Genomic DNA, 24,399 nt, shown 5'->3' on the forward strand with positions numbered 1-24,399 from the left:
TTCTTCGTGACATTATTCTCGTGGAGATGCTGGGTATTGGAACTTGTGATAGCGCACATTATCAATGACATAGTGGCTCCCATCAGGCCACGACAGAGCCGCCATTTACGTGTTGAGGAACCAGAGTTTGAGCCATATTTAATGGATTGCAATCTATCAGAGACAGAAGAAGAGGACGTTACGATGACAGCAACTACGTGCCACCACATGAGACATCCTTTCGGGTTCTCTCATGTCAATGGCCACGATCCAAACAAGTGTATGAGCATATAGCCAAATTTAACAAATGGGATGACACCGTGTGGTTTGGCTAACGTATTATTCTATTTGAAGGGCACTGCCAAGTAATGGTATGAGAACAGCAAGGAGAAGCTCACAAGCTGGGACGTATTCTAGGTGCAACTGTGCAAGTATTTCGGTGACACACAAAGACAGAAGTGCAAAGCTGTAGATAAATTGAAGTGCACAGCACAGCGTCCTGGAGAAACTACAGCATCCTACGTTCAAGATGTCTTGGAGCTACGTAAAATAGTGGATCCTAGTATGAAGGAGGAAGATAAGGTTGCACATCTCATGAAGGGTGTTGCTGAGGACATGTATCAAGCCCTACTTCTGAAGGAGGTTTCGACAGCAGATGACTTCATAAAATGGTGCCAATATATCAAGACAATCCAACAAAAAAGAATGAAGTGATCAATCCTGCAGTCAGTGCTAGAAAGGTAACTGTCATGTGTCATGCCATGCATCAACCCACGGATCTTGAAGTGGCATGTAAGAGAAGCATACCACTGAAGAACAACTTGGTCACTCCAGCCTCTGTTGTCTCATTTACGAACGGATTCAGTGAACTGTGGACAGTTAACTGTTGCCGAGAACCGCAGATCCTTCCAAGACACATGTGCGTAGCAAACGCTGAGCCGTTAATTGCAGAAAGAGTCATAGAAACATCCCGTGCCGAGTCTGTGGGCAAAATTAGCACTACCACTATGAGACAAGATCTTCTAGCTCGACTGTCACCAAATCTCACTAAGGAACAACAGAAGAAGCTACTTGCCATGCTTCAAGAGTTATCTGAATGCTTCAATCCACAGGTGAAAAGCAAAGTAGACAAATCGACGGTGAAGCACCGGATTAGCAGTGGAGACCGATCAACCAATAAGCCAGAGAGCATACCGTGTGTCAGCAATGGAACGTCCAATAATTCACGACAAGGTAGAGAAAATGATGAAGAATGACATCATTCAGCCTTCACAGAGCCCATGGTCGTCACCAGTGGTTCCCATCAAGAAGAAGGATGGCAGTTGGCACTTTTGTGTTGATTACAGGAAGCTTAATAAGATAACTAAAAGGGGCATTTATGCCCTTCCAAGAATTGACGATACACTAGATTGTCCGAAGGAGGCTAAGTTTTTCTCAACCAAGGACATGTACTCAGGTTACTGGCAAATCGAAGTAGATGAGGCTGATGATGAGAAAACTGCATTCATCACCCCTGATAGTTTGTATGAGTTTAAGGTAATACCGTTTGGTTTGTGTAATGCACCAGCAACTTTTGAATGGGTCATGGATAATCTTCTAAGTCACCTGAAGTGAACGATGTGTCTTTGTTATTTAGATGACATTATAGTGTTCTCAGAGACATCTGATGAACACGTAAAAAGACTGAGGGCCTTTCTTAAGTGTCTCCAACAAGGCGGGCTGAAACTTAATCCAAGAAAGCGTCTCTTTGGAGCAAAAGAAATCAAAATACTTGGACACCTTGTGTCAAATGAAGGTGTGCGGCCAGACCCTGAAAAGGTGAGACCTATAATGGAATTTCCTATTCCTAAAAGTATTAGAGATGCGAGAAGCTTCCTCAGATTATGTTCTTATTACTGTCATTTTATCAAAGATTTTCGTATCAAAGCCAGGCCACTCCAAGAGTTGTTAAAAGCCGATGCTAAATTTATCGGGGGTGGTGCTCAACAAGATTCTTTCAGTGTGCTGTGAAAAACTCTGACGACTGACCCTGTGCCTGGTTTGTATGATGAGAGAGCACCTACAGAACTACACACAGATGCCACTGAGTATGGGATTGGTGCTGTTCTGGTGCAAATTTTGGATGGAAAAGAGAAGGTTATAGCCTATGCTTCTAGGACACTTACAAAAGCCAAGAGAAACTACTCAACTACAGAAAGAGAATGTCTTGCTGTGATCTTGGCCATGTGTAAATTTCGACAGTATCTCTATGGAAGGCCATTCACAGTTGCTGCAGACCATCATTCACTTTGCTGGTCAACAGGTCTTAAGGATCAAACAGGACGACTCACCAGGTTGGCACTACGTCTTCAAGAGTATGACATTATCATAGTGTACAAAAGTGGAAGAAAACAGCAAGATGCTGATTGTCTCTCAAGAAACCCTGTCAAGACCATCAAGACTTTGATGAAGATAGTGACTGTCTCGCTGCACTCCAGGATCTCTCTGCTGAGAAGAAGAAGGATGCCAAGATATCTCAAATTATGCTTACCTTAAATCGGTCAGAGGGTAAGAAAGGACAATTTAAGGCAGTTAATGGATTACTTAACAAGAAAAACTTTGGTCCGTTTGGAAGGAAGTGGCTACCAGTGATTCCTAAACACATGTTCTTAGATGTTCTACAGAAATTCCGTGACACACCTAAGGCTGGACATTTAGGATTTATTAAGACATACAATAGGATCTGCAAGAGATTTTTCTGGCCAGGTTTATTTAGGAGTGTCCGTCACTATGTGTCACACTGTTGGGAGTGCCAGAGGAGAAAGGCAGTTCCTCAGAAACCACCTGGACGACTCATATCAATTCCACCAGCCAAAATGCCTTTCCAGTGTGTTGGGATTGATCTCCTCAGATGATTTCCAACGTCTGCTAGTGGCAATAGATGGATTATTGTTTGCACTGATTATCTGACACGCTATGCCATTACAAAAGCCGTGAAAACAACCGAAGCATTCGAGGTATCCAAATTTCGTCTTGAGAGACATTGTATTAAAACACGGTGCCCCAAGGTCGTTAATTATGGATTGAGGAAAAGTTTTTCAATCAAATCTTGTAACAGAGATAAACTGTCAGTGCAACATTACTCATCACATGACTACTGCCTACCATCTGCAAACTAACGGGCTTACTGAATGCCTCTATAAGACTTTGGTCGACATGCTATCAATGTTCGTCAATGTTGAGCAGAGCAACTGGGATGACGTGCTATCTTTCATGACATTTGCCTACAAAATCGCCAAACAAGACACCACAGGATTTACGCCATTTTTCCTGGTGCATGGGCGTGAGGCGACTACGCCGATGGACGCTGTGTTTCCATTACATCCTGATGACGTGGACGACGACTATATTAGCCAGGTGTTAACCAGAGCTGAGAAAGCTTGGCAGTTAGCTCAACTCCGCACGCTGCAGGCTCAAGAAAACAATCGCCGAAGGTGTGATGCGAGCCATCGCCCTGTTGTCTACCAGCCTGGTGACCTCGTCTGGGTCTTCGCTCCTGCTCGGAAGGTTGATCTCTCTGAGAAGCTCCTCAGGTGCTACTTTGGACCTTATAAGGTTGTAAGACAGTTGCCTGATGGACAGTTGTCTGATGTTACTTACGAAGTTGAAGATTTCGACCCTGATACAAGATGACGGAAGATCAGAGACATGGTCCATGTCCTTTGAATGAAGCCCTATATGGATCCTGCAACTCAGGGTAAATTTGAAGCTCCAGTGATAGGCAACAAGCAGAAAGGTGATGAAGAGTGTAGTGGCAAAGGAAGCTCTAAGAAGATCACTGCCAGGGCAAACATCAGTCATCGAGAGTTGGAGTATGCAGGACCGATGACTCGTTCCCAGACTAGGAGGACGTAACACCAAGACGCTGTTCTCTTAAGTAGAGTGCAATGTCGCAGAAACTGTGGTGTAGTGGTTATGATAGTAGACTGTTGCATGGAGGGTCATGAGTTCAAACTCACCTGAACTGTAAAATTTTAATTTCTGTATTTGGTTCGAGTGCATTCTAGACGTATCCACAAATGTCAAAATCATTGTACTGGAATGTTCTGTAATTGTATATATACCGTATATGTTCTGGCCAGAGGCAGTTCACTCCACACTCTTGTATGTGCAAGTGCTGAATAAACGTTCGTTAAATGAAGCTAGTGTTCGTCATTCATATAATTACACCTTCTTCTATGTGACAATATTGTACTTATATGAAAATACAGTTTTTATTTTCATTTTGTGATGTGCAGAATTTTGCATTCCTGCACATTGAAAGCCAGTCTTTGCCCAGTTTGAAATCTTATCAAGATCTAGTTGAATATTTGTGCATCTTTTTTTGAGCAGTATTTCATTGTAGATAACTGCATCATCTGCAAAAAGATTACTATTAAAATTGTCTGCAAGATCATTAACGTATAACACAAACAACAAGGTTCAAACATGCTTCCCCACACACCTACAATTAACTCCACATATATCACTGACTCTTCATCCAAGATATCTTTCTGTGTCCTTTCTACCAAAATATCATCAGTCCAGTCACAAAGTTCAATTGATATCCCATACAATCATACTTTAGATTATAAGCCAAGGTGTGGTACTGATTTAAATGCTTTTCTAAACTCTAGAAATTCTGCATGTACCTAACTGCCTTAATCCATGACATTCAGGATCTCACGTGAGAAAAGCACAAGTTGGGTCCCATATAGTTATTGTTTTCAGAATGCACGCTCAACAGCACGAAGCAGCTCATTCTGTTCAAGATGCCTCATTATGTTTGAGCTCACAATATGTTCTAGGTTTCTACGACAGATGGATGTCAGTGAAACTGGACAACAATTTTGTGAATCACTTCTGTCACCTTTCTTGTAGACAGGTGTGACCTATGCTTCACTGCTACTGACAAAATCTATTTCCAATGGTAAACAAGCTACTACAATTTTCCAGTCACCAAATTCAGTAACGAAAAAAGTCACGGTAATTTGGTTGTCAAAACGAGTAATGGTGATTATTTTCTACAAGCAGGTTACAATAATCTACAAGAAGGGTAACAAAAGTAATCCACTAAACTACCATACATTATCCTTAATTTCCATTTGCTGTAGAATCTCATGACATATGAGGGGCATTTGAAAAGTCCATGCAAAGTCAGAGAGATGGGACTACCGGCACATGTCTACATCTACATCTACATCTATACTCCGCGAGCCACCTTACGGTGTGTGGCGGAGGGTACTTATTGTACCACTATCTGATCCCCCCTTCCCTGTTCCATTCACGAATTGTGCGTGGGAAGAACGACTGCTTGTAAGTCTCCGTATTTGCTCTAATTTCTCGGATCTTTTCGTTGTGATCATTACGCGAGATATATGTGGGCGGTAGTAATATGTTGCCCATCTCTTCCCGGAATGTGCTCTCTCGTAATTTCGATAATAAACCTCTCCGTATTGCGTAACGCCTTTCTTGAAGTGTCCGCCACTGGAGCTTGTTCAGCATCTCCGTAACGCTCTCGCGCTGACTAAATGTCCCCATGACGAATCGCGCTGCTTTTCGCTGGATCATGTCTATCTCTTCTATTAATCCAACCTGGTAAGGGTCCCATACTGATGAGCAATACTCAAGAATCGGACGAACAAGCGTTTTGTAAGCTACTTCTTTCGTCGATGAGTCACATTTTCTTAGAATTCTTCCTATGAATCTCAACCTGGCGCCTGCTTTTCCCACTATCTGTTTTATGTGATCATTCCACTTCAGATCGCTCCGGATAGTAACTCCTAAGTATTTTACGGTCGTTACCGCTTCCAATGATTTACCACCTATGGCATAATCGTACTGGAATGGATTTCTGCCCCTATGTATGCGCATTATATTACATTTATCTACGTTTAGGGAAAGCTGCCAGCTGTCGCACCATGCATTAATCCTCTGCAGGTCCTCCTGGAGTACGTACGAGTCTTCTGATGTTGCTACTTTCTTGTAGACAACCGTGTCATCTGCAAATAGCCTCACGGAGCTACCGATGTTGTCAACTAAGTCATTTATGTATATTGTAAACAATAAAGGTCCTATCACGCTTCCCTGCGGTACTCCCGAAATTACCTCTACATCTGCAGATTTTGAACCGTTAAGAATGACATGTTGTGTTCTTTCTTCTAGGAAATCCTGAATCCAATCACAAACCTGGTCCGATATTCCGTAAGCTCGTATTTTTTTCACTAAACGTAAGTGCGGAACCGTATCAAATGCCTTCCTGAAGTCCAGGAATACGGCATCAATCTGCTCGCCAGTGTCTACGGCACTGTGAATTTCTTGGGCAAATAGGGCGAGCTGAGTTTCACATGATCTCTGTTTGCGGAATCCATGTTGGTTATGATGAAGGAGATTTGTATTATCTAAGAACGTCATAATACGAGAACACAAAACATGTTCCATTATTCTACAACAGATTGACGTAAGCGAAATAGGCCTATAATTATTCGCATCTGATTTGTGACCCTTCTTGAAAATGGGAACGACCTGCGCTTTCTTCCAGTCGCTAGGTACTTTACGTTCTTCCAGCGATCTACGATAAATTGCTGATAGAAAGGGGGCAAGTTCTTTAGCATAATCACTGTAGAATCTTAAGGGTATCTCGTCTGGTCCGGATGCTTTTCCGCTACTAAGTGATAGCAGTTGTTTTTCAGTTCCGATATCATTTATTTCAATATTTTCCATTTTGGCGTCCGTGCGACGGCTGAAGTCAGGGACCGTGTTACGATTTTCCGCAGTGAAACAGTTTCGGAACACTGAATTCAGTATTTCTGCCTTTCTTCGGTCGTCCTCTGTTTCGGTGCCATCGTGGTCAACGAGTGACTGAATAGGGGATTTAGATCCGCTTACCGATTTTACATATGACCAAAACTTTTTAGGGTTCTTGTTTAGATTGTTTGCCAATGTTTTATGTTCGAATGCGTTGAATGCTTCTCTCATTGCTTTCTTTACGCTCTTTTTCGCTTCGTTCAGCTTTTCCTTATCAGCTATGATTCGACTACTCTTAAACCTATGATGAAGCTTTCTTTGTTTCCGTAGTACCTTTCGTACATGATTGTTATACCACGGTGGATCTTTCCCCTCGCTTTGGACCTTAGTCGGTACAAACTTATATAAGGCATACTGGACGATGTTTCTGAATTTTTTCCATTTTTGTTCCACATCCTCTTCCTCAGAAATGAACGTTTGATGGTGGTCACTCAGATATTCTGCGATTTGTGCCCTATCACTCTTGTTAAGCAAATATATTTTCCTTCCTTTCTTGGCATTTCTTATTACACTTGTAGTCATTGATGCAACCACTGACTTATGATCACTGATACCCTCTTCTACATTCACGGAGTCGAAAAGTTCCGGTCTATTTGTTGCTATGAGGTCTAAAACGTTAGCTTCACGAGTTGGTTCTCTAACTATCTGCTCGAAGTGATTCTCGGACAAGGCAGTCAGGATAATGTCACAAGAGTCTCTGTCCCTGGCTCCAGTTCTGATTGTGTGACTATCCCATTCTATACCTGGTAGATTGAAGTCTCCCCCTATTACAATAGTATGATCACGAAACTTCTTCACGACGTTCTGCAGGTTCTCTCTGAGGCGCTCAACTACTACGGTTGCTGATGCAGGTGGTCTATAGAAGCATCCGACTATCACATCTGACCCACCTTTGATACTTAACTTAACCCAGATTATTTCACATTCGCATTCGCTAATAACTTCACTGGATATTATTGAATTCTTTACTGCTATAAATACTCCTCCACCATTGGCGTTTATCCTATCCTTGCGGTATATATTCCATTCTGTGTCTAGGATTTCGTTACTGTTCACTTCCGGTTTTAACCAACTTTCCGTTCCTAATACTATATGCGCACTATTTCCTTCAATAAGAGATACTAATTCAGGAACCTTGCCCTGGATACTCCTGCAGTTTACCAATATTACGTTAACTTTTCCTGTTTTTGGTCTCTGAGGACGGACGTTCTTTATCAACGATGATAATGTCCTCTCTGGTAAGCCGTCAGGTATTTTATCGTTTCGCCCAAGGGGGGGTCCCTCTAACCTAAAAAACCCCCGTGTGCACGCCACACGTACTCTGCTACCCTAGTAGCTGCTTCCGGTGTGTAGTGCACGCCTGACCTGTCTAGGGGGGCCCTACAGTTCTCCACCCAATAACGGAGGTCGATGAATTTGCAACCATTATAGTCGCAGAGTCGTCTGAGCCTCTGGTTTAGACCCTCCACACGGCTCCAAACCAGAGGACCGCGATCGACTCTGGGCACTATGCTGCAGATATTAAGCTCAGCTTGCACTCCGCGTGCGATGCTGGTTGTCTTCATCAAATCAGCCAGCCGCCGGAAGGAACCAAGGATGGCCTCAGAACCCAAGCGGCATGTCGAGGACATGTTTAGGTAGTAGCATCTTTGGAAAGAGCGCACACCAAGCTTCAGCCATATTGGTCTATTTATTTGTGTTTGGCATTCGTGTGAACCAAGGAAGTAGAGTGATTGTCAAAAAATGGACGAAAAATAATTTTGTGTGGTGATTAAACATTACTTTATGAAAGGCAAAACGCCTCAGGAGACTAAAGAGAAGCTTGATAAACATTATGGTGACTTTGCACCTTCGATTAGAACAGTTTATAAGTTGTTTCAAAATTTTCAGAGTGGCCATGTGGGCACAAGTGATGCTGAACGTTTTGGACGCCCTGTGGAGGTTACGACTCCAGAAATCATTGATAAAATCCATGATGGTGATGGATGACAGAAGAGTTAAGGTGCGTGAGATTGCTAGTGCTGTGGGGCTCTCAAATGAAGGGGTACATAATATTTTGCATAAACATTTGGACATGAGAAAGCTATCCGCAAGATGGGTTCTGCGACTGGTCATGCTTGACCAAAAATGGAATCGGGTGAAGTGTTGCAAGTATGGTTTGCAGCTGTTCAGGAAGAATCCGAAGGACTTTAAGTGTTGTTTCATCACTGTTGATGAAACATGGATACATTACTATACTCCTGGGACCAAACAACAATCTAAACAATGGTTTACCAAGGGAGAATCTGCACCAAAACAGGCGAAGACCATTCCTTCGGCAGGAAAGGTTATGGTGATTGTCTTTTGGGATTTGCAAGGGATAATCCACATTAACAATCTGGAAAAGGGTAAAACTATTACAGGTGAATATTATTCATCATTATTGGACCATTTGAAAACTGAGCTGCAAGAAAAACGCCGATGATTGGATCGCAAATAAGTCCTTTTCCATCATGGCTATGCACCAGCACACCCCTCAGCAGTTGTGGTTGCAAAATTAATGGAAATAAGATTCCAACTTGTTTCACATCCCCCATATTCTCCTGACTTGGCTCCCTCAGACTACTATTTGTTCCCCAATTTGAAGAAATGGCTGGCAGGGCAAACATTTTATTCAAATGAGGAAGTGTTTGCAGCAACTAATAGCTATTTTGCAGACTTGGACAATTCCTATTATTCTGATGTGGTGAACAAATTAGAACAGTGTTGGAGGAAGTGTATAAGTCTAAAAGGAGACTACGTCGAAAAATGAAAAAGGTTTACCCCATACGCATAAGTGGTTTTTATTTTTGCATGGACTTTTCAAACGCCCCTCATATTCTGAGCTGAAATGTAACAAGGTATCTCAAGTAGAATGACCTCCTCCATTCCAGTCAGCATCAATTCTGAAAATACTGATCACGTGAAACTCAACTTGCATTTTTCTCACATGACACCTTGAAATCCATGGATTAAGGCTGCCAGGTACATGTAGTATCTCTTGATTTCTTAAAAGCATTAGACTTAGTACCACACTTAAACTTATAAACTGAAGTACGATTGTATGGGGTATCAAGCAAAATTTGTGACTGGACTGAAGGTTTCTTGGGAGGGAGGACACAGCATGTTATCTCAGATGGTGAATCATCGAGTGACGTAGAACTAACTTCATGTGCGCCCCAGGGAAGTGTGTTGGGATCCTTACTGTTCATGTTGTACATTAATGATCTTCCCAATAATATTATTAGTAACCTCATACTTTTCACAGATGATGATGCAGTTATGTATAATGAAGCACTGTCCAATTATAGCTACACAAATATTCAGTTGGATATTGATAAGATTTCAAATTGGTGCAAAGATTGTAAACTTGTTTTAAGTGTTCAGAAATGTAAAATTGTGAATTTCACAAAATAAAAAAAAACATATTATCCTATGATTACAGTATCAAAGAGTCACAACTTGAATCAATCAACTCATAACTGGGTGTAACAATTTGCATGGACATAAAATGGAGTGATCACATATGCTCAGTGATAGGTAAAGCAAGTGGCAGACTTTGGTTCACTGGTAGAATACTAGAGAAATGCAATCAATATACAAAGGAGATTGCTTACAAAACACTAGTGAAACCCCCATTACAATATTGCTCAACCATGTAAGACCCATACTAAATATGACTAACAGTTGATATTGTCTGTATACAGAGAAGGGCAGCACAAATGGTCACACGTTTGCAGACATTTGAAGATAGATGCAAACAATCCAAAGAAGCCCACTGATAAATTTTAAGAATAATGGATTTAGAAATACACTACAGCCCTCTACATATCACTCCCATAGGGACCGTGATAACATGAATAGACAAATTACAGTGTGCAAAAAGGTGTTTAGTCATTCTTCCCTTGCTCCCTAAATGAATGGAATGGGAAGATGCCATAATAATCAGCACAATGGCAAGTACTCTTTGCTGTGCACTTGACAGCGGTTTGCAGAGTATGGATGTAGATGTACTAATGTATAAGTTTTTACGACTCACATTCAACCAAATCATCAAAAATATTCAGAACTCTATTTCACTGCTGTATAGGACTTGATAACATCTATCAACATTACTACAGAGTACAAATGAGAAATAATCTGGGTGAATGTACGCATCGAAAGTGAGTCAGACATGACAATTGGAAGAAGTGCATCCATTTAGCAGCTGCAAATCCCTTATAATGGATGTTTTTATAAACACAAAAGTGTGATCGGCACATATTTTATTATTTAATTAGTCTTACCAGGTGATTATACATCGTTATCATAATTAATGGTGTAAAGATACACACTTGAAAGTACACAAGAGAAAGACGACTGTCATTTAGGAGCCACAGCGACACTGAGGTGGGTCCTCACAACGGAGTAGGTAACCATGCCACGTATGGCCAATGCGGAGCCAGCAGAGAACAACTGATTCCCTACGAGAGGCCTGCATGGAAGACTTCCACAAATTCATAGTCTCCTTAATGACACACAATTTGTTGTGCGTGCTGTTATGCCATTCTGTCCCCCAAAACCGGAAAACCCTGCAGTGTAAGAAAGAACGCAGGTCAGCTTCAGAGATGTCTATCTTCAGAAGTGGTTTCCGTGTCGCCTGTTTGGCCAGCCTGTCGGCAAGTTCATTGCCAGGGATTCTGACGTGTCCTGGGGTCCATACAAACACCACGGAACGGCAGGTCTGTTCCAGGGCATAGATGGACTCCTGAATGGACGCTACCAGAGGGTGGCGAGGGTAGCACTGATCGATAGCTTGTAGGCTGCTCAATGAGTCAGTACACAGGAGAAATGACTTGCCAGGGCATGAGTGGATGTACTCAAGAGCACGAGATATGCCCACCAGCTATGCAGTGAAAACACTGCAGCCAACTGGCAAGGAGTGCTGCTCAACATGTTCTCCATGAACATATGTGAAGACTACATGACCATCAGCCATTGAGCCATTGGTGTAAACCACTTCAGAGCCCTGGAACATGTCAAGAATCGAGAGGAAGTGACAGCAGAGAGTGGTGGGGTTAATGGAGACCTTAGGGCCATGCATAAGGTCCAGGCAAAGCTGCGGCCGAGGCATACAACATGGAGGTGTACGTGAATGGACCGCAAGTTGAGATGGTAAAGGGAAGACTCCAGTTCAGAGAGAAGGGACCACACGCAAACCTCAATCATTAGCCCTGATCTGTGCTGCCAAGGCGGGAGATGGACTGCCGCGGGCGGGAAAAGGAGACAGTAATTCGGATGATCAGGGGAACTATGAATGTGTGCTGCGTAACTGGCGAGCAGTTGTGCACGTCTGATCTGCAGTGGAGGCACACCAGCCTCCACCAGTACACTGGTCACTGGACTTGTCCTTAAAGCTCCTGTCACCAATCGAACCCCACAGTGGTGCACAGGGTTGAGTAAATGCAATGCTAAAGGCGCTGCCGAACCATAAACCACACTCCCATAGTCAATTCGGGATTGGACAAGGGCTCTGTAGAGCTGCAGCAGCGTACAGCAATCTGCACCCCAATTGGTGTTGCTCAAGCAATGGAGGGCATTGAGGTGCTGCCAGTACTTCTGCTTAAGCTGACGAAGATGATGGAGCAAAGTCAATCAAGTGTCGAAAACCAGTCCTAGGAATTGGCATGTCTTCACTACAGTGAGTGGATCGTCATTAAGATAAAGTGTGGGTTCCGGATGAACGGTATGACGCCGACAGAAGTGCATGACACATGACTTTGCGGCTGAAAACTGGAAGCCGTGGGCTAGAGCCCATGACTGCGACTTGTGGATGGCTCCCTGGAGGAGCCGCTCAGCAACAACAGTACTGGAGCAGCAGTACAAAATGCAGAAGTCGTCTGCATACAGAGGAGGTGAGACGGAGGGCCTGACAACTGCTGCTAGACAGTTAATGGCCACTAAAAATAGAGAGACACTCAATACAGAGCCCTGCAGGACTCCATTCTCCTGGATACGTATGGAACTATGGGAGTCACCAACTTGGACATGGATAGTACGGAGCGACAGGAAGTTTTGGATAAAAATCAGGAGTGGTCCCCCGAGACCCCACTCATACAATGTGGCAAGGATATGAGATGGCCGAGTCGTGTCGTATGCTTTACATAAGTCAAAAAAGACAGCAGTCAGGTGTTGCCATCTGGAAAAGGCTGTTCAGATGGCAGACTTGATGGACACAAGATTATCAGTTGTAGAGTGACCCTGGTGGAAGCTGCCCGGACATGGAGCCAGCAAGCCACGTGACTCCAGGACCCAACCTAACCACCGACATACCATACGTTCCAGCAGCTTACAAAGAATGTTGGCGAGGCTGATGGGCCGATAGCTATCCACATCAAGCAGGTTTTTACTGGTTTTGAGCACTGGAATGATGGTGCTCTCCCACCATTGTGATGGAAAGACGCCATTGCACCAGATCCGGTTGAAGATGACGAGAAGATGTCGCTTGTAGTCGGATGAGAGATGTTTAATCATCTGGCTGTGGATGTGACCAGGCCCAGGAGCGGTGTTGTGGCAGTGTGCAAGGGCACTGAGGAGCTCCCACTCTGTAAATGGGGAGTTATAGGAGTCACTGCAGCTTGTAGTGAATGAGAGGACGTTCCCTTGCAGCTACCGTTTGAGTGTGCGAAAGGCTGGGGGGTAATTCTCCGACGCAGAGGCTCGAGCAAAGTGCTTGGCAATAGCATTTGCGTCTGTACGTAACTTGTCATTTATGGTAACACCGGGGACAGCTGTTGGGGCCTGGTACCCAAAAAGATGTTCGATCTTTGCCCAGACTTGGGAAGGTGACGTGTGGCACCCAATGGTGGAGACGTATCTCTCCCAACACTCCTTCTTCCGTTGTTTGATAAGGGAGTTAACACGGGTGTGGAGCAGTTTATAATCTATGTGGTGCTCCAGGGAAGGGTGCCATTTATGCCTCTGTAGAGCTTGCCGACGCTCCTTAAGTGCTTCAGCAACTTCCGGTGACCACCAAGTAACTGCCATATGCCTCGGGCACCCTAAAGCGCGAGGGATTGCGTTTTCTGCCACAGAAACTATAGTGTGCTCAACCATCACATTGATGTTATCGTGTGGAGGAGATTCAGTGGTGACAGCAGAGGTGAAAGTTCCCCAGTCCGCTTTGTTAAAAGGACATCTGGGCAGGCGTCCATGTGCCTGACGCTGGGGCAGTGACAGGAAGGTGGAGAAGTGGTCACTACCACACAGGTCATCATGTGCTCTCCAGTGGATAGATGGGAGAAGTCCTGGGCTGAAAATTGATAAATCAATGGCCGGGTAATACCATGAGCCACACTGAAACGTGTGGCGGCCCTAATATTTAATAGGCAGAGGTCAAATTGCGTAAGTAAAGTTTCGACATCTCTGCCTCGGCCAGTAAGCTGGTACCACCCCACAAGGGGTTATGGATATTAAAATCTCCCAGAAGTAGGAAAGGTTTAGGGAGTTGATCAATCAGTGCAGCTAATACATTCAGGGGTACCGCACCATCTGGAGGAACATATACATTGCAGACAGTTATTTCCTGCTTCCTCCTTATTCTGACAGCCACAGCTTCAAGAGGGGTTTGAAGGAGCACATGTTCACTACAGACCGAGTTTAGGACATAAATGCAAACTCCACCTGAGACTCGATTATAGGCGCTACAGTTCCTGTAATATCCCTCATAGCCGTGGAGGGCAGCGTCCGCGTTGCTGGGAACCACGTTTCCTGGAGGGCAATGCAGATAGCAGGTGTAAAGCTTAACAGTTGCCGTAGCTCAGCCAGTCGGTGGAAAAAACTGCCGCAATTCCACTGGAGGATGACATTGTGAGACTGGGAAGGCATGGAACATTCAATGAGGCAATTTATACCTCAGAGTCACCTGCTGCCACAGATTTATTGCCTGAGCAGTCTTTACCCATTGTGTCTGAGTGTCTGGTGAGATCTAGGTCCTCAGTGGACACCAAAACCTCCACCCCATCCTCAGCTGCAGGGCTTGTAGGTAGAGGTGGTGTGGGTGCCACCGCAGTTTCCTTGGTCTTAGGGGTTTTCTTTTTGGGTTTCTCTCGCTGCTCCTTGGGTTTCCCTGGCTGGGAGGATTTCACTGGCTCAGTCTCCAGAACTGAGGATGAACGTGAAGCCGTATGACCAGCTGCTTTTGGGCTCTTCAGCCACTGGTGGGTGTCGCCTTTCCCACTAGAAGAAACCCGGGAAGGGAGTGACCCAAGGGGCCCCATCCTAGCGAGAGAAGCTGAAGACGACTTATGCTTCTCCGGCTTAGAAGTGGGGATGGATGTCCCCGATGGTTGGGGGGCTGTTGCTCCCGAAGTAGGTGGTGCAGGAGCAACAGGGAGAGAAATGCCCTCCACCATCAAGGGGGCAGGTGTAGTCTTCCGGCTCTGAGAGGTGACCTGGGTTGGCGGAGCTGATGGTGCCAGAACTGTTGTTGTGGGGGTGTAAGATGATGTCATATGCACAGGATGCAGGTGTTCAAATTTTCTCTTAGCCTCAGTGTAGGTCAGTCTGTCCAGGGTCTTGTACTCCATGATTTTCCTTTCTTTCTGGAGAATCCTGCAGTCAGGTGAGCAAGGCGAATGGTGCTCTCCACAGTTGACATAGATGGGAGGCGGGCACATGGAGTATTGAGATGTGATGGGCATCCGCAATCTCGGCATTTGACGCTGGAAGTACAGCAGGAAGACATATGGTTGAACTTTCAGCACTTAAAGCACCACATCAGGGGAGGGATATAGAATACTGGTAGACCATCACCTTGACCTTCTTGGGAAATGTATCACCCTCAAAGGCCAAGATGAAGGCACCAGTGGCAACCTGATTATCCTTAGGATCCCGGTGGACATGCCAGATGAAATGTACACCTCGCTGCTCTAAATTGGCATGCAGCTCATCAGCGCACTGCAAAAGAAGGTCTCTGTGAAATATGATACCCTGGACCATACTTAAGCTCTTATGGGGTGTGATGGTTCCAGAAATATCCCCCAGCTTGTCACAAGCGAGTAACTCCCGTGACTGGGCAGAGGATGCTGTTCTGATCAAGACTGACCCAGATCTCATTTTGGACAAGCCCTCCACCTCCCAAAACTTGTCCTTTAATGCTCAAGAAAAAACTGAGGCTTCACCGTCATGAAAGATTCCCCATCATCTCTCGAACATACAAGGTACCGGAGTGAATAAGATCTGCTGCCATCCTTAGCCTGACGTTCCTCCCATGGTGTGACTAGGGAGGGGAATGATTTGGGGTCATACATCTGTGCGTTGAATTGAGCTCGTGATCGCTTAGAGACTGCTGGTGTTTCACCACCAGCAAGAGATGATGGATTACACTTCATCACGTGTCATCCGCCTTGATGCCACCCACTCCGACCAGGGGCCGTCCCCATGGGCGCCACACAGCCACAGTATAGGCCACTTGGCAGGATGGCCATTGTCGGGAGTCCTGATGCCCCAGGGGGATGGGCAGCTACCCCTTGGCATACGTGGGGAGTTAACGGCGCAGGCATCAGCAGAGCAATCCCTGTGTGGTCAGGGGGCTACAACCAACAGGGTACATGGCGGCCCCACCACAACGGACTGGCTACCATGCTGGATATCAGGTGCAAAGAAGTCCACGGTCATCGTGATGCAGAAATCGGCACCGCATAGTGCATGGCGGAAAACACACCCAGGAAGGTGTCCTCACCCAAGAGTTGGAGAATGGGCAGGGCTCCAATGCGACGACAAGAAAGTGGGGTAAAGATCTCAATGCACGATTGGCATGATGCACCTTGTAAGGCGCCTTTTCCCAACTGGCTCCCTCTTCGGGAAAATTTTGAAGACTGGAGGTCAAACCCTACAGGGGACCATCACATGAAGGCCGAAACATGTGAAACTCCTTTTAGTCACCTCGTACGACATGCAGGAATACCTCGGGCCTATTCTAACCCCCGGACCCGCAGGGGGCATGTTTAGAGTCATCTAGTCTTCAACGCACATGCTCTGTGTGTGTGTATATACATATATATATATGATATGAATTAATAGAGGGAAACATTCCACATGGGAAAAATATACCTAAAAACAAAGATGATGTGACTTACCAAACGAAAGCGCTGGCACGTCAATAGACACACAAACATACACACAAAATTCAAGCTTTCGCAACAAACTGTTGCCTCATCAGGAAAGAGGGAAGGAGAGGGAAAGACATTGTCTGCTTGTGTCTGTGTATGTGCGGATGGATATGAGTGTGTGTGCGAGTGTATACCTGTCCTTTTTTCCCCCTAAGGTAAGTCTTTCCGCTCCCGGGATTGGAATGACTCCTTACCCTCTCCCTTAAAACCCACATCCTTTCGTCTTTCCCTCTCCTTCCCTCTTTCCTGATGAGGCAACAGTTTGTTGCGAAAGCTTGAATTTTGTGTGTATGTTTGTGTTTGTTTGTGTGTCTATCGACCTGCCAGCACTTTCGTTTGGTAAGTCACATCATCTGTGTTTTTTATATATATATATATATATATATATATATATATATATATATATATATATATATATAAAAAAAAATCATGGAAGATAGTGTCAAAAAGACTGAGAAAACTAAAACAGAAACTTAGAATTATGTGGGTGGCTGATCACTTAAAATGTATGGTTAGTAATACTAGACATCTTGCAGGATTGCTAGAGGCTCATTGTGGTGGCAGGTACATGCCTGCATCTGGGTACAAGGATGACACTTTGAACTACTCCTTTACTTCAGTCATGTAACTGTTGTCATGTTCATTCAGAACATCTGCACTGCTACCAAAGGATCTCTAGTATCTTTTCTTAATGTATAGCATTGCCACATTTCCTAACTGGGATGATGTTTAAAGAAAATCAAGTCAGTAGTAGCTGGTAACACAAAGTCACAATTATCTTGCACACAGTTTATTTGCCAATCTATGTTTACTGAGGCGTTTTTGCTTCTAGTATCATATACTTTCAACCCCATGTGTTTGTGCCATTAATAATGACATAACCTGTTCAAAGAATTTTTCCATTCCAATTTTCATTTACATTTCTGTTTAGTTTTATACTGATGGCAACGATGGTGATCACTATTATTTTTGACTTGTGTATGGACCAACTAGAACTTTAATTCCTTTTTTGAAGCCATTTTGACTATCTTTTGACCATGACTGTCTCAAGATATATGTAAAGTTTTTTTTTTCTTTTTCTTTTTTTTTTACCGCTACTAGTCACAAACTTTGTCAACTATTGTATTACTTACTCATTTAACGACATGTTTTGAGGGTTATACCTCATCTTCAAGCTAAATGGCATTACAAAAACAAGTTGTTTTTGTAGTGCCATTTAGTCTGAAGATGAAGTATAACCCTTTAAACATGTCACTAAATTAATAAGTAATACAATAGCTGACAAAGTTTGTGACTCGTAGCGGCAAATTAAAAAAAAAAAAAAAAAACCTTTACATATTTAATTCCTTTTCTTTATTTGTTGTTTCCTATGTCTCCAGTACTACTCCAGCTTCTTTGCATGTTGTCTTTTCCATTCTTCTTTCCATGTTGTTCTTTCTTCCTAGTTCTTTTCTTGTTTCTGTAAGCCATGTTATTCTCAATTACATTTTCTCTACTTATTTTTATTATCTTCATTTTAATTCCTAATTTTTAGTTGCTCTATCCCTGTTCTTCTCTGTGAGTGTTATTATTTTAAGCCTATCATCATATATCACATCAATACCATTACTTTGTGAGTCCCAGCTTGCCCCTTCTCACGTTTGGACCTGCCCTCTGCCCATCTCTGTCCACCGACGTACCTTACCTATCAATCAAGCATTCTTGCTCCTTTCATTTGAACTAAACTAAACTAAACTCCATCCAGATAGGCCTTGGAAGGCCCAACGGTACCAACCGGCCACCGCACTCCCAGCCGTATGTCGGTTTAAGAGATCGGAGCAGCAACTACTCAATCATGTAGCTCCTCAGTTTGTGCCTCACAAGGGCTGAGTGCACCCCGCTTGCCGACAGCACTCGGCAGACCAGATAGCCACCAATATAGGTGTTAGCCCAGCCCAAAACCGCTTAACTTTGGTGATCTGATGGGAACCAGTGTTACAACTGTGGCAATGCCGTTGGCTCCTTTCATTTGAGCAAATACATAAAAAATCCAGTCTCTCAAAATTTTCCTGTTTTATTGCCTAGAACACAATGGATACCTATCTCATAATTAGCCTTTTTGAGAGAAAAATCTCATTTTTGTCTGCAACACTTCTGTCCACAAAGTTTCTCATTTGTTCATGTTCAGTTAGTGAGTAATGCTAACCTAACCAGTCCTAGAAAACTATATTAGCCAGTCACAGACATGCATGAACTTCCTCTTTACCCCGTAAATTATTTCTTTTCAGTCCTAAATTCCAACATCCCAACTCCCACACTGAATCGCTCACTTTCCCGTAGTGAGACTAACAAGCACAGTGTCATCTCAAGTTCTCCCAGAGTATTTCTCACTTGCAGAATTTCTAATGCTTAGAATTCTTGCCTGAAGATGGCAATGAGTCTGTCAAAATGTCATGGAGAACTTACAACATGACCTGTGCAGACACCAGGAAATACTACAAGTTAACAAGCACAATTGCACAACAAAGAAACTACCTAACACAAAAACTTCACAATCTCATCTTGGAGTTCTACTACCCACAATCACAACAGCCTACCTGTCTCTCATGGATACCAATCCCTTATAGCTGGACTGCTACATATACTACGCTCCAAAAGAGTTCCTCTGTCAATCAAAAATTAGAACCCAAACAGATACTAAGTAACTCATGAAAACTGTTTTCAAAAAATTTCAACTCCACAGATGTTTTAATTCTCTATGAAGCACTCACCCTTAACCTCATAATGAATTTCCATCTATTTATTCTAATCAAAGACTCAATCTCTTCCACACAGTTCCCACATTTTAGTCAATTCTCTTTCACACAGTTCCCTCATTTTAGTCAATTCTCTTTCACACAGTTCTCACATTTTAGTCAATTCTTCGCAATCATTCAAACAAATCTGAACTTTAATCTCTGCCTCACTAAGTTTGCATGTCCATCCAACTAACAGCCTCCCCTTCTCCCATGCAACTATACTTTGGCAGCCTACCAAGTACTTCTAACTTGCTGCTCTTCCCTGGATCCCTAACCAATAGACCAACCTCACATCTGCAAAAATAGCTGTTACTCACCATTCAAAACAGTGCCGAAGTAGAACATTCTTACTGAACACAGAGGTTCTGTGCTGGCTATCATACACATTTATCTATAGCCCAGCTACAGTAACCACATCCAAAGAGTCACTTTTGAATTCACCCAGCACTAGAACTTCTCTTTTAGAACTCATTTCTTCCTCACTTTTACCATTCCCCACATTTTCACTCTCTATATGCTTCCTAGGATCAAGAAAACTAAAACACTCAGGAGTCCTAAGGTGACTGGAGAAAGGATCTCTGTCATTGTGGATCAAAACCTTCAACCCACTGGCAGCAAGCTACCACTTTGCATCAAAGACAGGAGCAATTCCTTCAGTGGCTCTGCATAGCTGAGAAGATCTTATCTCAGAATCTTCATTTTCAAGGATAAGTTATTTTACCAGAAACAGTAATATTCTAAATATTTCTGTGTACAAATATGTTAACAACTGAATCATTTCAATCAATGAGAAACATAAAGGCAGTATCCTTCTTGGTAAAAGTAACTTAGCCTGTTAACAACTTTATCTTTCCCTTTGCCATCAAATCTGATGGACATTAAATTGATTTATATGTAAACTATTATTGAAGTATAATTAAAAACTTTAGTCAACATGAATGGAGCTATGATAACTCTGAATTCAGAAAGTGAGAGAGAGAGAGAGAGAGAGAGAGAGAGAGAGAGAGAGAGAGAGAGAGAATAGTTAAGAAACCTAAAAATGACCCTGCACCAACACTTTCCATCACTTCTGAAATTATGCTACTGATACATTTAAGGTCAACATGTTAAGAAGTGAAGATCAAACTGCAAAATGGCATTTCCTTCTTTTCCACAGTGCAATCCCAACACTATACTTACAAAATGAGCCCAGGGAAAGTTGTCTTCCTGTCATGGCCACAACCAGTTTCCTACAGGAGGAGTAACAAGTCCCAGTACAATGCTTGAAATAAGATTAACACTGTGGTTATCAAACAACTGATACCCACTTATGTGCTTCACACCAGGGCCAGGATGTTCCACCACAATTCCAGTCCGTTCATCGAGACCTGGAGCAAAACATGTTAACAAACTGTGTAACAACTGGACTTGATAAACAACTAATGTAGATACTATGGAATCAGATGTGCTACTCATATATGAAACACTTTAAACTAATTTTTACTGACACATAAAACAATAAAATATATAAGAGAAATTTTAAAAATCTTTATTCAAACTGATTACTAAATTTCTCCTGAATTTTAACATCCAGTAATATAGAGTCCTTCACAAGGGAAGCAGAATATAATACTTGAGAATCATCTATACAGATTGAAATTAGTAGAGACAGGATTATATGCATTTGCATGTTGCATATGCATTTGCATGTTTCATATGCATTTGCATATTTGGCTCCTGTTCACCGGTTATTGCATATTTTAACTAAAAACTAGTGACGATGCATATTTTTGCTCTATATTTACAAAATTTTAAAAATTTAGATGTGTGGTCTATAGCTCGATCTAGTTTCGAAGTCTCTCAGATTGACCGTGACATAGAACTTCGTGCAATCACCAATTGAGAGGCCACTGCCTAGTGAAATCACTACAGAAGATGAACAGGAACAGGCAGACAGAGTCAACACTCCTGCACCCTCGTACCTAGTTAATCCCCTCCACTGTCATACCACACGCGTCTGCAACAATTAAACTACGCAAGCTTTTAGTTACATGTCCATTATTTCAGTTTAGCACACAGTTGAACGTGTTTACAACATGTAGTGTGTAACGTGTTGTGCGCCATGCCACCTGAAAAAAGAAACATCATTTTGTGGATAGCTGACCATCCTGGAATATTTACATATGACAGAATTGTTTTATATTGTCAAGTCTACGAGAAAAACATTTTCTGCAAAAAAAGGTTTCAGATAGACCTCCAAGTCAAGACAAGTCTTCATATCATAGGAATGCAGAAGAAAGGACCACAACAACAACTTCTGACAGCAACAAGTTGCAGTAGCACCAATTTGTCCAAAAGTAACTGAAAAGGCGGTTTAACAAGGATCTAAGTGACGAATTCATTGCAAGCAATATTCCTCTTCACAAACCTACAAACCCTATCCTCAAAAGCTTCCTGTGCAAATATTGCTTAAACCAAGTGTACCAGATGAATCAACATTGTGTAAAAATTACATACTGGCAATTTACATAAATGTCCTGCATGAAATATGCAATGAATTCAAGGACAGCATTATCTGGATTTCAGTTGACAAAACTACAGACAATTATGGCCATTACATTGCAAATTTAACTGTTGGTGCTTTAAAAGAAGAGCCTCCTTCTTCCTATTTTGTGGCCTGCAAAGAACTTGAAAAAGTAAATCATTCTACGATCGTCAGATCTGTGAACGAGAGTATTAGAAAAATATTTCCAGAATCTTCTGCAGATGAAAGGGTGTTTGTGCTTATTTGAGATGCTGCTCCCTACATGATCAAAGCAGAAAAAGCCCTCTGAGTATTTTATCCCAATTTGATTCATGTGATGTGGTTTTGCTAATGGAGTATATTACCATGCTGAAGACATACGTTTCACATTTGTGAATGTAAATAAACCGTTTTCATCCACAAAGAATGAGCTCACATCAAGACCTACAAAGAAAAACTACCAAATGCGCTTTGACCTCCCAAACCAGTGAACACTTGTTGGGGTACGTGGTTCTAAGTATGTTGTTTTACAATGAACATTTTGAGGCCATTAGAGGGGCAGTAAATGACTTCGATAGTGCAGAGGCTTCGGCAGCTTGCCAGTGCCAGGAAGTTTTTAATGAATCTGGTATTAAAAAAAGACATTGCTGTGATTAGCACTCATTTTTCCCATATACCTGCAAGTATTAAAAAACTTAAAACTCAAGGTTTGGCAATGAATGAATATATTCAGGTAATCAACAAAATTATTCTTGTGAACTCCTCATTGCTGGAGGTGTTCCCAAGAAAACTTAGAGAAAAGTTTGAAAACATTTTAAACAATAACCCAGGCTTTGAACCCTTGTGCCAAATTGATAGTTTTATTAATCGGACGGGTGAAATTTTACCAGAAACGATTATGTGCCGACCCAAATTCGAATACTACCAAGTTACCTCAGTTGATGCAGAATGGTCCTTTTCTGCTTATAAAAATGTTTTGAGTGATCGAAGGCACTATCTTACCTATTAACTTTTAGAACAGTACTTGGTAGTTTATGTTTACAATAGTAGAAAAATGTAAAAAAAATTTAAATGAGGCTTTGGTCCAACAGTATTAATTAAAAGTTGACGCTGTTCAAAAAAGATCATTACTGTATGTTATTTTTTAAATAAAATATTACAGAGTTTCCAAGTTTGCTCCTCTATGTGCAATGTATCTTGAAGTTGGTTCTGTACATATTGACTGTTTTTCTGTGACTTACTTGCATCGCATCTGCTTGTCACTGACAACAATAGCAAAGAAGAAACAACTCTTGAAACACAATTTGCATTCCCATTTTCAAATTTTTAGAAAATAATCCCAGAAAGGTCCCCTTCCTAACCTCTACCAGAAAGTATTCAGAAAATGATATCATCATTCTAAATGTACTGATCTTTCGCGTGACCAGCACTCTTCCTTGTAACTGATATGCACAGGTTTGACTTCGAGATATAATGCATACAGTAACTATAATTTTTTTTATTATTTGATCTTGAATACTTCGACACTTTTCATACATTTTTTAGCATTTTTCATGCATATTTTAAGGTTTTTATGACGCATATAAACCAGTATAGAAATTAGGATTCCCATTGCACATGTGAGACTAATTTCTCATGGGAGAAAGGCTGTTTGATCCCTTAATACTGTGCTGGCAATAAGCTGGAGACAAACACTTTCAAATGCTTTATTTGCTACATCATTAATTTCATTTTATGCTAATTAATAACTAATATGACTACACAAACAATGACAATGTTTCTAGAATGAAATTTTCACTCTACAGCGGAGTGTGCGCTGATATGAAACTTCCTGGCAGATTAAAACTGTGTGCCGGACCGAGGCTCGAACTCGGGACCTTTGCCTTTGGCGGGCAAGTGCTCTACCAACTGAGCTACCCAAGCATGACTCCCACCCCATCCTCACAGCTTTAATTCTGCCACTACCTCGTCTCCTACCTTCTGGCACACAGTTTTAATTTGTCAGCGTACACTCTGCTGTAGAGTGAAAATTTCATTCTAGAAACATCCCCAGGCTGTGGCTAAGCCATGTCTCCGCAATATCCTTTCTTCCAGGAGTGCTAGTTCTGCAAGGTTCGCAGGAGAGCTTCTGTGAAGTTTGGAAGAT

At 42.5% G+C, this 24,399-nt stretch overlaps 1 protein-coding gene and 1 non-coding gene across 3 annotated transcripts in view; both read right to left on the minus strand.

Moving 5' to 3' along the window:
* LOC124606977 (transmembrane protein 19) overlaps positions 1 to 24,399 on the minus strand; it is a 90,068-nt gene that overhangs the window by 12,057 nt on the left and 53,612 nt on the right. For both annotated transcript variants that reach the window (XM_047139118.1, XM_047139117.1), the window contains one exon: positions 20,930 to 21,117. In XM_047139118.1, coding sequence (XP_046995074.1) covers positions 20,960 to 21,117 — 158 coding nt within the window. In that variant the 3' untranslated portion in view covers positions 20,930 to 20,959. The remainder of the gene's footprint in view (positions 1 to 20,929; positions 21,118 to 24,399) is intronic.
* On the minus strand, positions 24,103 to 24,177 carry Trnaw-cca. The gene has a single exon. It is a non-coding gene; the product is annotated as a tRNA-Trp (tRNA).

Source organism: Schistocerca americana, chromosome 3 (genome assembly GCF_021461395.2).
Source record: "Schistocerca americana isolate TAMUIC-IGC-003095 chromosome 3, iqSchAmer2.1, whole genome shotgun sequence".
Lineage (NCBI taxonomy): Eukaryota > Metazoa > Arthropoda > Insecta > Orthoptera > Acrididae > Schistocerca > Schistocerca americana.